This window comes from Artibeus jamaicensis, unplaced genomic scaffold (genome assembly GCF_021234435.1).
Source record: "Artibeus jamaicensis isolate MK-2021 breed Jamaican fruit bat unplaced genomic scaffold, CSHL_Jam_final contig_332, whole genome shotgun sequence".
NCBI lineage: Eukaryota > Metazoa > Chordata > Mammalia > Chiroptera > Phyllostomidae > Artibeus > Artibeus jamaicensis.
The window spans coordinates 24,728,713-24,743,025 of record NW_026521788.1 but is presented as its reverse complement, the minus strand read 5'-3'; the positions used below and the strand labels follow the sequence as shown (position 1 = coordinate 24,743,025).

The following is a 14,313-nucleotide window of genomic DNA, read 5'->3' as shown; positions in this document are numbered from 1 at the left end:
ATGTAAATATCATAGAATACTCTCCTGCTGTCATAAAACATTTTGCCTTCTCCTCCAACTGATCACAAAAAAAGGGTAGGTGGAAGCGGTGAACACCAGGATACCCACTGGAAGAGGAAACCCAATGACAAAGGAACCACTAACAGATAACAACAGAAGAAGGTGAAGGAGAAAGTGGAAACCGCACTAACCTCAATCCAAGACCTATCTGGAAATACAACTAAACAGTGGAGAAACTACCCAGTGCAAACAGCTGAACAAGAGCAAAAGAGAATCCTCAAAACTTTGCACACATGGAAGAACTAGCTTCAATGCAACCTGCCCTCACCAGTACAACAAATTAAAACAGGTGGTGGACAGAGGGACCATCAGTTAACTAGCTGGTGGGAAGGACCCACAAAAGAAAGACCCCAAAACAACCAAAACCCAAAGACACACACAGAGCCAATGTAAAGGACAGCCCAAGACCAGTGAGCTGGGGAGATCAAGGAGACTACACCACTGAATCTCACAGGTATTATACCACAGAAGTTCACACCATAAACCCAGGAAACCAGAACAAATCAATTTAAGAAGCTGAAGCTAATAAGAAGAGTCTCACAAACAATGGGAATACAAAGAAACAATCACCAAATAAAAGTAAAGGAGGAAGCCTCAGAAAGAATGCCAAATTAAATAGAGGCAAGTCAGCTATCAGATATTGAATTCAAAGCACTGGTTATCAGAAAGTTCAAAGAGCTCACAATGAGCTACCAGAAACTAATGGGGAATTACAATGAACTCACTGCAAACTATACCAACATGAAAAAGGAAATAGAAACTATCAGCAAGGGCCAAGAGGAAATGAAAAATATAATTTCTGAACTGAAGAACACAGTGGAAGGAATCAAAAGAAGGGTCGATGAAGCAGAAGATTGGATCAGTGAGTTAGAGGATAAAGTGGAAAAAACTCCCAGAAAGAGCAAGAAAAGAAAAAGAGGCTCAGAAAGAATGAAGAAGGATTAAGAGAAAGGCAAGAAAATATGAAACATAATAATATCCAAATAATAGGGATACCAGAAGGAGAAGAAGAAGAGCAAAGGATAGAAAACTTATTTGAAAAAGTAATGATGGAAAACTTCCCTAATTTGATGAGAGAAAAAGTCACACAAATCCAGGAAACACAGAGAGTCCCAATCAAGAGAAACCCAAAGAGGCCCACTTCAAGACACACCATCATTAAAATGGCAAAATTCCAAGACAGAGAATCTTAAAGGCAGCAAGGGAAAAAAAGGAAGTAACATACAGGGGACCCCCAATAAGGTTAGCTGCTGACTTCTCAATGGAAATGCTCCAAGCCAGAAGAGAATGGCAAGAAATATTCCAAGTAATGAGAACCAGAGGCCTGCAACCAAGGCTGCTTTACCCAGCAAGGCTCTCAATCAAGATAGATGGCCAAGTAGCTTCCAAGACAAAAGAAGTCTAAAAGAATACACCTCCACCAAACCAGCTCTGCAAGAAATGCTAAAAGGACTGCTTTAAGGAAAGGAAGGAAAAGAAAAAGACAAGGAACACAGGTACAAAAAAGACAATGAATAAGTACCTATCAATAATAACATTAAACGTAAATGGATTAAATGCCCCAATCAAAAGACATAGAATAGCAGAATGGATAACAAAGCATGACTCACACATATGCTGCCTACAAGAGACCCACTTCAGGACAAAAGACCTGCACAGACTAAAAGTGAAGGGCTGGAAACAAATTTTCCAAGCAAACAGACAGGGGGAAAAAAGCCAGGGTAGCAATACTTATATCAGACAAAATAGACTTCAAAAAAAGGGCCATAAAGAGAGACCCAGAGGGTCGCTTCATAATACTCAAGGGAAGAATCCACCATGAAGACATAAACATTGTAAATATATATGCACCCAACATAGGAACACCAAAATATATAAAGAAAATCTTAGAGGACTTCAAGAAACATATTGACAGCAACATAATTATAGTAGGGGACTTTAACACCCCACTGTCTAAAATAGATCTTCCAAACAAAATATCAACAAAGATATTGTGGCCCTAGATGTGTCCAAAGATATTGAACAACGCCCTAGATGAAATTAACTTAACTGATATATATAGAGCCCTGCATCCCAAAGAAGCTAAATACACATTCTTTTCAAAAGCACATGGGACATTTTCAAAGATAGACCACATGATAGGACACAAAACAAGCCTCAACAAATTTAAGAAAATTGAAATCATACCAAGCATGTTCTCTGACCACAGGGACTGAAACTGGAAACCAACCCCAAAGGAAAAAACCCAAAAACACTCAAAATCATGAAGATTGAATGGCATGCTGTTAAACAACAAATGGGTCAAGAATGAAATTAGGGGAGAAATAAAAAAGTTTCTGGAAACAAATGAAAATTAACTCACAACAACCCCAAAATTATGGGACACAGCAAAGGCAGTCCTGAGAGGGAAGTTCATAGCAATACAGGCCTACCTAAAAAAGATAGAAACATTTCAAACAAACAACCTAACCCTACATCTACAAGAACTCAAGGAACAACAACAAAAATACCCCAGAGCAAGTAGAAGGAAGGAACTAGCCAAGATCAGAGCAGAATTAAATGACATAGAGACTAAAAGCACAATTCTAAGGATCAATGAATCCAGGAGTTGGTTTTTTTAAAAGATAAACAAAATAGGCAAGCCTTTAAGCAAACTCATCAAGAAAAGGAGAGGACCCAAATAAACACAAGCAAAAATGAAAGAGGAGATATTACAACTGATACCACAGAAATACAAGGGACCATAAGAAATTCCCATGGAGGACTATATGCCAAGAAATTTGAAAACTTGGGTGAAATGGACAAATTTATAGAAAAATATAATCTTCCAAAACTCAATAAAGAAGCAGAAAGTCTGAACAGACCAATAACTGCAGATGAAATTGAAGCATTAATCAAAAAACTCCCGACACACAAAAGCTCTGAACCAGATGGTTTCACAGGAGAATGATACAAAGCGTTTAAAGAAGAGCTAACCCCTATTCTTCACAGACTATTCCAAAAAATCCAAAATGATAAAAGACTTCCAAACTCTTTTTATAAAGCCAGCATCAACCCAATCCCAAAACCAGATAAAGATACAACAAAGGAAGAAAACTTCAGGCCAGTATTGCTGATGAACACAGACATTGAAATCCTCAACAAAAAGGACTTCCGCCAAGATGGAGGCATAGGTGGAAACACTTTGCTTCCTCACACAACCAAATCTAAAAATAAAGTTTTAACAATAATAAATGCAACCAAACCACAGAAAATAGAACAATAAGGAATCTGAAAACAATAAACTGCTCAGCTAAACCAGTGAGGGGGCGAAGCCAGCAGCGGAATGGGTCAGGCAAAAAAAATTCCCCAACCCTGGCAGCGCACAGGCAGCTGAGGGCGCGGATCCCGGGTCCGGGGAAGATACAGGTGGACCCAGGGAAGGCGCGGCACAGCTGGCTGTCTGTAGTCTGCATTTGCGCCCAGGTAAACCAGTGAAGAGACATGCATTGAGACAGACTGTGCAGGCCCTGGCGCAGGGCAGTGGGCTGACACATTTGCGCTCAGAAAAACAGGCGGAGACGAGCAGTGAGGTGGACTGGGCGAGCGGAGAGGATCACCATTGCTCCCTCTCTGGTGCCGCCCCCACATACAGCATCACAAACCAGTGACCTGGGTGGCCCCACCCTGGTGAACAACTAAGGCGCCTCTCCTCATACCTAACAGGCACTAACAGAGCAAAACATGGCTCAAGAACAACTCAGAGCCCCAGAGCCAATAAATCTAAGTGACAAAGAAATAGCCAAACTTTCAGATGCACAGTTCAAAACACTGGTGATCAGGATGCTCACAGAACTGGTTGATTTTAGTCACAAATTAGAGGAACATATGAAGGCTAAACTAATGAAATGAAGGGAAGTACACAGGAAACCAACAGTAATGGAAAGGAAACTGGGACTCAAATCAAGGGAACAGACCAGAAGGAAGGAAAAAATGACCAAACAGAAAAATATGATGAAACAAGAATTCAAAAAAATGAGGAGAGGCTTAGGAACCTCCAGGACATCTTTAAACACTCCAACATCCGAATTATAGGAGTACCAGAAGGGGAAGAGGAACAGTCACGAATGGAAAACTTATTCGAACAAATAATAAAGGAGAACTTCCCTATTCTAGCAAAGGAAATAGACTTCCAGGTAATCCAGGAAGCTCAGAGAGTCCTAAAGAAGTTGGACCCAAGAAGGAACATACCAAGGCACATCATCATTACATTAGCCAAGATTAAAATGAAGGTGAGAATCCTAGAAGAAGCAAGAGATAAGGGGACAGTCACCTACAAAGGAGTTCCCATCAGACTGTCAGCTGATTTGTCAAAAGAGACCTTACAGGCAAGAAGAGGCTGGAAAGAAGCATTCCAAGTCATGAAAGGCAAGGACCTACAACCAAGATTGCTCTAGCCAGCAAAGCTTTCATTTAGAATGGAAGGGCAGATAAAGTGCTTCTCAGATAAGGTCAAATTCAAGGAGTTCATCATCACCAAGCCCTTATTATATGAAATGTTAAAGGGACTTACCTAAGAAAAAGAAGATAAAAAAGATGAACAGAGAAAGAACAGCAAACTCACAGTTATTAACAACCACACCTAAAGCAAAAGCAAACTAAGAGGATGGCTAGATCAGGAGTGAACCACAGAAATGAAGATCACATGGAGGGTTAGCAACAGGGGAGTGGGAGAAGGGGAAGGGGGGAGAAGGTACATAAAATAAGTAGCATAGACAGTAGATAGAAAATAGATAGGGGGAGGGTAAGAATAGTAGGGGAAATATAGAATCTAAAGAACTTGAGACACATGTTCATGAACTAAAGGGGGGAAATAGTGGGGGAGGGTGTGTGCAGGGTGGAGGGAAATGAAGGGGTGAATATAACAAATGTAAAGGCATAATCAATAAAATAAAAATATATATATTAAAAAAAGTAAAAAAAAGAAAAAAGAAATCCTCAACTACAGTATTCAACAATACATTTAAAAGATCATACACCATGACCAAGTGGGATTCATCTCAGGGATGCAAGGATGGTTCAATATTCACAAATCAGTAAATGTAATACATCACATAAACAAAAGCAAAGACAAAAATCACATGATCATATCAATAGATGTGGAAAAAGCTTTTGACAAGGTACAACACCCATTTATGATAAAAACACTCAGCAAAGTGAGAATAGAGGGAGCATTCCTCAATATAATAAAGGCCATATATGAGAGACCTATAGCCAACATCTACTCAATGGGGAAAAACTAAAATCTTTTCCAGTAAGATCAGGAACAAGACGCGGTTGTCCACTTTCACTACTTCTATTCAATATAGTATTGGAAGTTTTAGCCACAGCGATCAGATAAGAAAAGGAAATAAAAGGCATCCAAATGAGAAAGAAGGAAACAAAACTGTCACTGTTTGCAGATGACATGATAGTGTACATGGAAAACCCTATAGACTCTACCCATAAACTGCTCAACCTAATAAATGAATTTGGCAAAACAGCAGGATAGAAAGTCAATATCTAGAAATCAAAGGCATTTTTGTATACCAACAATGAAAAAGCAGAAGCAGAAATCAAGGGAAAAATCCCATTCGATATAGCAAAAATAAAAATAAAATACCTATGAATAAACCTAACCAAGGAGGTAAAAGACCTGTATGCAGAAAACTACACAACACTGAAGAAAGAAATCAAGGAAGGCACAAACAAATGGAAACATATACCATGTTCATGGATTGGAGGAATTAACATCATCAAAATGTCCATACTACCCAAAACAATTTACAGATTCAATGCAATACCTATTAAAGTAATAATGACATATTTCACAGACATAGAACAAACTCTTCAAAAATTTATATGGCATCATAAACGACCCCGAATAGCAGCTGCAATTTTGAGAAAGAAGATCAAAGTAGGAGGGATCACAATACTTGATATCAAACTGTATTACAAGGCCACTGTAATCAAAACAGCTTGTTACTGGCATAAAAACAGGCATGTAGACAAATGGAACAGAACAGAGAGCCCAGAAATAAACCGAAGTCTTTACGGTCAATTAATATTCGACAAAGGGGGCAGCAACATAAAATGGAGTAAAAATAGCCTCTGAAACAAATGGTGTTGGGAGAACTGAACAGCTACGTGCAAAAACAAGAAACTTGAGCACCAACTTATACCATACACCAAAATAAATTCAAGGTGGATAAAAGACTTAAATATAAGCTGTGACATCACTAAAGTCCTAGAGAAGAACATAAGCAGGAAAATCTCAGCTATTTCACGCAGCAACATTTTTACTGATATGTCCCCTAGAGCAAGGGACATAAAGGAAAAAATAAACAAATGGGATCTCATCAAAATAAAAAGCTTCTGCACAGCTAAAGAAAACAGTATTAAAATAAAAAGAGAACCAACTGTATGGGAAAACCTATTTGCCAATGATACCTCAGACAAGGGTTTAATCTTTAAAATATACAAAGAACTTACATGACTCCACTCTATGAAGACAAGCAACACAATTAAAAAGTGGGCAAAGAACTTGAACAGACATTTCTCCAAGGAGGACATACAGAAGATCCAGAGACACATGAAAAGATGCTCAATATCACTAGCTACCAGAGAGATGCAAATTAAAACCACAGTGAGATACCACTTTACACTGCTCAGGATGGCCATCATAAACAAAGCAACAAACAAGTGTTGGAGAGGTTGTGGAGAAAAGGGGACCCTAATTCATTGTTGGTGGAATTGCAGACTGGTACAACCACTGTGGAAAACAGTATGGAATTTTTCTAAGAAAACTAAAAATGGATCTGCCTTTTGACCCAGCGATTCCACTGCTGGGATTATATCCTAAGAACCCTGAAACACCAATCCCAAAGAACCTATGCACCCCAATGTTCATAGCAGCACAGTTTACAATAGCCAAGAGCTGGAAGCAACCTAGGTGCCCGTCAGTAAATGAATGAATCAAAAAATGATGGTACATTTACACAATGGAATTCTATGCAGCAGAGAGAAAGAAGGAGCTCCTACCCTTTGCAACAACATGGATGGAACTGAAAAGCATTATGCTCAGTGAAATAAGCCAGGTGGTAAAAGACAAATACCATATGATCTCACCTTTAACAGGAACCTAAACAAGAAAACAAACAAGCAAGCAAAATATAAGCAAAGACACTGAAATAGAGAACAGGGACAGCGACCAGAGGGGAGAAGGGAGGGAATTCCAGGGGAAAAGGGGAAGCGTGTGCAGGAACAAGTATAAAGGAAACATGGACAACAACTAAGGGGGGTGGAAATGGGAGGGAGGTGGGGAGCACTGAGGGGGTGGGCTGAGATGGGAGTAAAAGACAGAAAACTGTACTTGAACAACAAGTAAATTATTTTTTAAAATACCATACAAAACCCCAAAATGCTCTAAAACATTGTCATTTTCTTCTGAAGATTTTTATGATGCATTGTAATCATTACCCAATCTTTTACTATTAAATTTAAATGGCTAATTCAGACAACCAGTTCTGAGACCATTCTTTCACCACTGATTAAGACTGGCATGGAAAGTTTCAGGGATAATATTTATTTAGCATTAGTGCAACTCAATGGAATCCATTTTAACATGAATAATCAGTTGTTTCACACCCCGTGTGTAAGGCAGAAGGTCATGGTCATAAGCCTGCCCATTCTTGGAGATACCTTCTTCAAATTCACCAACACCAGCAGCAACAATCAGGACAGCACAGTCAGCCTGAGATGTGCCTTTAATCATGTTTTTAATAAAGTCTCTGCGTCCTTGGGCATCAGTAATAGTCACATATTTGCTTGTCTCAAATTTCCACAGGGAAATATCAGTGGTATTACCACACTGACATTCAGCTTTCAGTTTATCCAAGACCTAGGCATACATGAAGGAGTCTATCCCCATCTGAGTATCCCCCTTCTCAAAATTTTCAGTGTTTCCTTTGTCAGTCTCACCACATGTCTACACAGTCTTGCTGTGTAGATCAGATTGCTGGTAGTGGTAGTCTTGCTGGGTCTTGTAAAAGATTTGAGTTTTTTTTTAGTGGAAAAAAGTGAATTTTGAAATCAGGGTTTTGTTTTGTCAGTTTCCTTGACATTCCATATCAATTTTAGGATGGTTTTTCTGTTTCTCAAAAAAAATTAGGATTTTGATAAAGACTGCATTGAATCTGTAATTTCATTTGTGTAGTATTTACATCTTAACATATTAAGTCTTCCAATCCATGAATGTGAAATGTGTTTCTATTTATTTATGTCTGCTTTAACTTCTTTAAGCAATATTTTGTAGTTTTCATTTATTATGAGGCACTTTTTTGCATATTTTTATTTTTATTTTTTTCTCTTTTAACAGTTTTTATTAAGATATAATTTACATACCATGCAATTCAACAGCTTTTAGTATATTCAGAGTTGTGCACCCATCACCCTAATCAATTTTAAAATATTTTCATTACCTCAAAAAATAAAATTCCACACCCCTTAGCTGCCACTCCAATCTTCCTGTCCCCTCCCTCCCCTTCACCCCGCAGTCATAGGCAATTACTCATCTACTTTCTTTTTTTTTTGCCCTAATATTTTTCTTTAAATATATTTTATTGATTATGCTATTACAGTTGTTCTGTTCCCCCCTCCATTCCCCTCCACCCTGCACACGCCCTCCCCCACCATTCCCCCCCTTAGTTTATGACCACGTGTCTCAAGTTCTTTAGATTCTATATTTCCCCTACTATTCTTACCCTCCCCTATCTATTTTCTATCTACTGTCTATGCTACTTATTTTATGTACCTTCTCCCCCCTTCTCCTTCTCCCACGCCCCTGTTGCTAACCCTCCATGTGATCTTCATTTCTGTGGTTCACTCCTGATCTAGCTGTCCTCTTAATTTGCTTTTGTTTTAGGTGTGGTTGTTAATAACTGTGAGTTTGCTGTCCTTTCTCTGTTCATCTTTTTTATCTTCTTTTTCTTAGGTAAGTCCCTTTAACATTTCATATAATAAGGGCTTGGTGATGATGAACTTCTTGAATTTGAGCTTATCTGGGAAGCACTTTATCCGTCCTTCCATTCTAAATGAAAACTTTGCTGGATAGATCAATCTTGAATGTAGGTCTTTGGTTTTCATGACTTGGAATACTTCTTTCCAGACCTTCTTGCCTGTAAGGTCTCTTTTGACAAATCAGCTGACAGTCTGATGGGAACTCCTTTGTATGTGACTGTCCCCTTATCTCTTGCTGCTTCTAGGATTCTCTCCATTTTAATCTTGGCTAATGTAGTGATGATGTGCCTTGGTGTATTCCTTCCTGGGTCCAACTTCTTTGGGACTCTCTGAGCTTCCTGGATTTCCTGGAAATCTATTTCCTTTGCCAGATTGGGGAAATTCTCCTTTATTATTTGTTTGAATAAGTTTTCCATTCGTGGCTGTTCCTCTTCCCCTTCTGGTACTCCTATAATTTGGATGTTGGAGTGTTTAAAGATGTGCTGGAGGTTTCTAAGTCTCTACTCATTTTTTTGAATTCTTGTTTCTTCATCCTTTTCTGTTTGGTCATTTTTTTCCTCCTTCTGGTCCACTCCTTTGATTTGAGTCCCGGTTTCCTTTCCATTACTATTGGTTTCCTGTGCATTTCCCTTCATTTCAATTAGTTTAGCCTTCATATGTTCCTCTAATTTGTGACTAAAATCAACCAGTTCTGTGAGCATCCTGATCACCAGTGTTTTGAACTGTGCATCTGAAAGTTTGGCTATTTCTTTGTCACTTAGATTTATTGGCTCTGGGGCTCTGAGTTGTTCCTGAGCCATGTTTTGATCTGTTTGTGCCTGTTACGTATGAGGAGCATAGTCTTAGTTGTTCACCAGGGCAGGGCCACCCAGGTTACTGGTTTGTGATGCTGTATGTGGGGGCAGGGTCAGAGAGGGACAATGGCGTTCCCCTCTGCCACTTTCTGCCGCTGGGGCTTGCAGGATCTGTCTCACCGCTCACTCCTTCACCAGTTTATCTGCGTGCTAATATGTGACCGCAATCAGCCCTCAGTGGGTCTGCCCGCTTCTCCACACCTGGGATCCGCCCATGGCTGCTGGAGTGCCCATGTTCGTCCGGTGGATCTCTCCTGTCTGACCCCACTCTGCTGCTGGCTCTGCCCCTCTTACCAGTTTGGCTGAAGGGTTTGTTGTTGTCAGACTTCCATGTAGTTCAATTTTCTGTGGTTTGGCTGCATTTTTGTTGCTAAAACTTTGTTGTTTTTAAACCTAGTTGTGCTAGAAGGTGCAGTGCTTCCACCTACGCCTCCATTTGGCAGAAGTCCTTCTGCATATTTTTGATAAACTTATATTTGCCAATTAAGATTGTGACAAAAATGAATGTATATGAATCTTTAATATGAACCATGAAATCAGCCATTAGCTTCCTGAGTAATTGGATGAGCTTATAGTAACCAGAACACTACACAAGAAAGCAAATGATTTTTAGATTATTCTTAATAAATATTTATTGATTTTACTGTAAGCCAGAACACTGGCTGTATTCAGAAGTCAGTGGTAAGCAAAAAAGAAGTCATAGTTTCTGCTTTCATGGAGCTTATAATATTTATGGAGTGCTTCTGTGTGATGTCATGTGCATTAAATATAACACTGTAAAATAACCTTGGTTCTCCTGATGCTTCATGTTGTAGAGGCTGGCTCGTGAGCCCCAGAACCTGGAACACTGGCTGGACTATGGTGCCTTCTGCCTGCTAATTGAGGACAACATCAAAGCACAGGAATGTTTTCGGAAAGCCCTTTCCCTCAACCAGAATCATATCCACAGGTATGTGTGAAGGGAGATGGGGAATGAGTGGGAGCAGATAAGCTTCTATATGAAGTGGTGTTGACTCCATGACTGTGATACTGGACCATGCTGTTGGTCATGTTGGTGTTATTTTCTCAGCTTGTTGCTGTGTGGTGTCCTGGCTGTCCTGTTGGAGAACTATGAGCAGGCAGAAATTTTCTTTGAGGATGCTACTTGCTTGGAACCAACCAGTGTTGTAGCCTGGACTTTACTTGGTATGATATTTTCCTGTGGTCTGAATGTGTTTTTATTCCATTATAAGATTCTCCTTTGTCTTTCTACCCTTTAATGGCTCTTCATGTAATTCTTAAACTTTAGTGAAAATGTAAGTGAAATATAATTCTTCAGTAGATAATGGTGGCAAATCACATTTATTTCAGCATCTTTCTTTCTTCAGGTATATACTATGAAATTCAAAACAATGGTATTCGAATGGAAATGGCATTTCATGAGGCCTTCAAACAGCAGCAGGCCCGAATAATGAAGCAGAGCACTGGTACTGCAGAGTACGTTGAAGAAGGAGGGAAAACGGAATCCAGTTTTGGCCCTTGGGGAATCACTAATGGTTCTTCTACAATAGCAATCAAAATGGAAGCCCCACCAGGTAGGACCAAGGAATGGAGATGATTAGTGGCTATTGGAAAATTACTGGCCTTATGAATAGAACTAGACACATAGTGGGTACTCAGTAAATATTTATGAAATGAACAGGTGGAGTTTTGAGTTCTTCCAGGGATACCAGGGAAGAATCCTCCAGTATATTTCCTCATGGACATGATTGAAAGTCTAAAGCTTTTAATGTTGCTATTCAGTTTTTATCTTAGAGAATTTGCTATCCCTGCACTCCTAAAGGGAGTATCATTCTAGCAGATTAAATTTCTTTTTTCCTCCTCACTCTCTTTCCCAACATGTAAGGTCCCTTTCTTGTGATTCTTAAATTTACTTATGTATTTGTACACTCCCTTTTTTCCCCCTGTTCTTCATTGCCATTCTTTTTTTCTCCACTTTAGGATCTTGGTCATTCTACTATGTGTTTTTATTTATGTGTTTCTTGCATATATTATTTTATTTATATGTTATTGCATATTGTTATTTTATATGCATATACTTTCAACAGTTTGAGGTATAATTGATATTACATAAACTGCATATATTCAAATATACAATTTGATAAGTTTTTTAAATATATTTTTTTATTTTATCAATTATGCCATTACATTTGTTCTGTTTCCCCCGTTCCCCTCCACCCTGCACACCCCCTCCCCCACCATCCCCTCCTTTAGTTTATGACCACGTGTCTCAAGTTCTTTAGATTCTATATTTCCCCTACTATTCTTGCCCTCCCCCTATCTATTTTCTATCTACTGTCTATGCTACTTATTCTCTGTACCTTCTCCCCCCTTCTCCTTCTCCCACTCCCCTGTTGCTAACCCTCCATGTGATCTTCATTTCTGTGGTTCACTCCTGATCTAGCCGTCCTCTTAGTTTGCTTTTGCTTTAGGTGCGGTTGTTAATAACTGTGAGTTTGCTGTCCTTTCACTGTTCATCTTTTTTATCTTCTTTTTCTTAGGTAAGTCCCTTTAACATTTTATATAATAAGGGCTTGGTGATGATGAACTCCTTGAATTTGATTTTATCTGGGAAGCACTTTATCTGTCCTTTCATTCTAAATAAAAACTTTGCTGGATAGAGCAATCTGGGTTGTAGGTCTTTGGTTTTCATGACTTGGAATACTTTCTTTCCAGCCCCTTCTTGCCTGTAAGGTCTCTTTTGAGAAATCCGCTGACAGTCTGATGGGAACTCCTTTGTAGGAGACTGTCCCCTTAGTTCTTGCTGCTTCTAGGATTCTCACCTTCATTTTAATCTTGGCTAATGTAATGATGATGTGCCTTGGTATGTTCCTTCTTGGGTCCAACTTCTTTGGGACTCTCTGAGCTTCCTGGATTTCCTGGAAGTCTATTTCCTTTGCCAGAATGGGGAAATTCTCTTTTATTATTTGTTCAAATAAGGTTTCCACTCATGGCTGTTCTTCTTCCCCTTCTGGTACCCCTATAATTTGGATGTTGGAACGTTTAAAGATGTCCTGGAGGTTCCTAAGCCTCTCCTCATTTTTTTTTTGAATTCTTGTTTCATCATATTTTTCTGTTTGGTCATTTTTTCCTTCCTTCTGGTCCACTCCCTTGATTTGAGTCCCAGTTTCCTTTCCATTACCATTGGTTTCCTGTGCATTTCCCTTCATTTCAATGAGTTTAGCCTTCATATGTTCCTCTAATTTGTGACTAAAATCAACCAGTTCTGTGAGCATCCTGATCACCAGTGTTTTGAACTGTGCATCTGAAAGTTTGGCTATTTCTTTGTCACTTAGATTTATTGGCTCTGGGGCTCTGAGTTGTTCCTGAGCCATGTTTTGATCTGTTTGTGCCTGTTACATATGAGGAGAGGCACCTTGGATGTTCACCAGGGTGGGGCCACCCAGTTCGCTGGTTTGTGATGTTGTATGTGGGGGCGGGGTCAGAAAGGGAGCAATGGTGGTCCTCTCCGCTCACCCAGTCCGCCTCACTGCTCTCCCCCACCTATTTATGTGAGCACAAATGTGCGAGCCCATCTCCCTGCACCTCCGGGGACTGCGTGATCTGTCTCAGTGCTTGCCTCTTCACTGGTTTATCTGCAAGCAAATGCTTGAGCAACCGCAGCCAGCCAGCCACGCCTCTTCCCTGGGTCTGCCCGTAGCTAGCCCGCACCTGGGATCCGCGTCCTGGGCTGCCTGTGCACCCCCTGGGTTGGGGGATCTTTTTTGCTCAACCTGCTCCGCTGCTGGCTTCGCCCCCTCACTGGTTTAGCTGAGCAGTTTGTTGTTTTTATTACTCTGTATTGTTTGATTTTCTGTGTGGTTTGGTTGTGTTTATTGTTGTTAAAACTATTGTTTTTAGATTTGGTTGTGCGAGGAAGCAAAGTGTTTCCACCTACCCCTCCATCTTGGCGGAAGTCTCCCAATTTGATAAGTTTTGACATATAACGCACCTATGAAAATATCACCATAATCAAGATAATGAACATATCCAAAATCCCCCAAATTTGTCTTGTGCCTATTCATGTTCTTTTTTTTCTTGCCTTCGTTGCCAGGCAACCAGTTAGTTTCTGCCACCATACATGAGTTTGTATGTTCTAGAATTTTAGAATTCCAGAAAAATTTAGAATTTTGAAGAATTTCTGGAGTTAAATAAAATTGCACAGTATGTACTCTTTCTTGTCTTACTTTTTTGCATAAGTATAATTATTTTGAGATTCAAACATGCTTTTGGGGGACTTCTGGCCAAGATGGAGGTGTATGTAGACACATTGTGCCTCCTCACACAACTAAGGACAACAAATTTAGAAACAACAAAACATCCA

At 39.6% G+C, this 14,313-nt stretch overlaps 1 protein-coding gene across 1 annotated transcript in view; it reads left to right on the top strand.

Moving 5' to 3' along the window:
• The window catches only part of CFAP70 (cilia and flagella associated protein 70), a 123,965-nt gene that overhangs the window by 64,134 nt on the left and 45,518 nt on the right, over positions 1 to 14,313 (top strand). Inside the window, exons 17-19 of the mRNA XM_053663819.1 lie at positions 10,766 to 10,899; positions 11,020 to 11,135; positions 11,318 to 11,524. Coding sequence (XP_053519794.1) covers positions 10,766 to 10,899; positions 11,020 to 11,135; positions 11,318 to 11,524 — 457 coding nt within the window. The remainder of the gene's footprint in view (positions 1 to 10,765; positions 10,900 to 11,019; positions 11,136 to 11,317; positions 11,525 to 14,313) is intronic.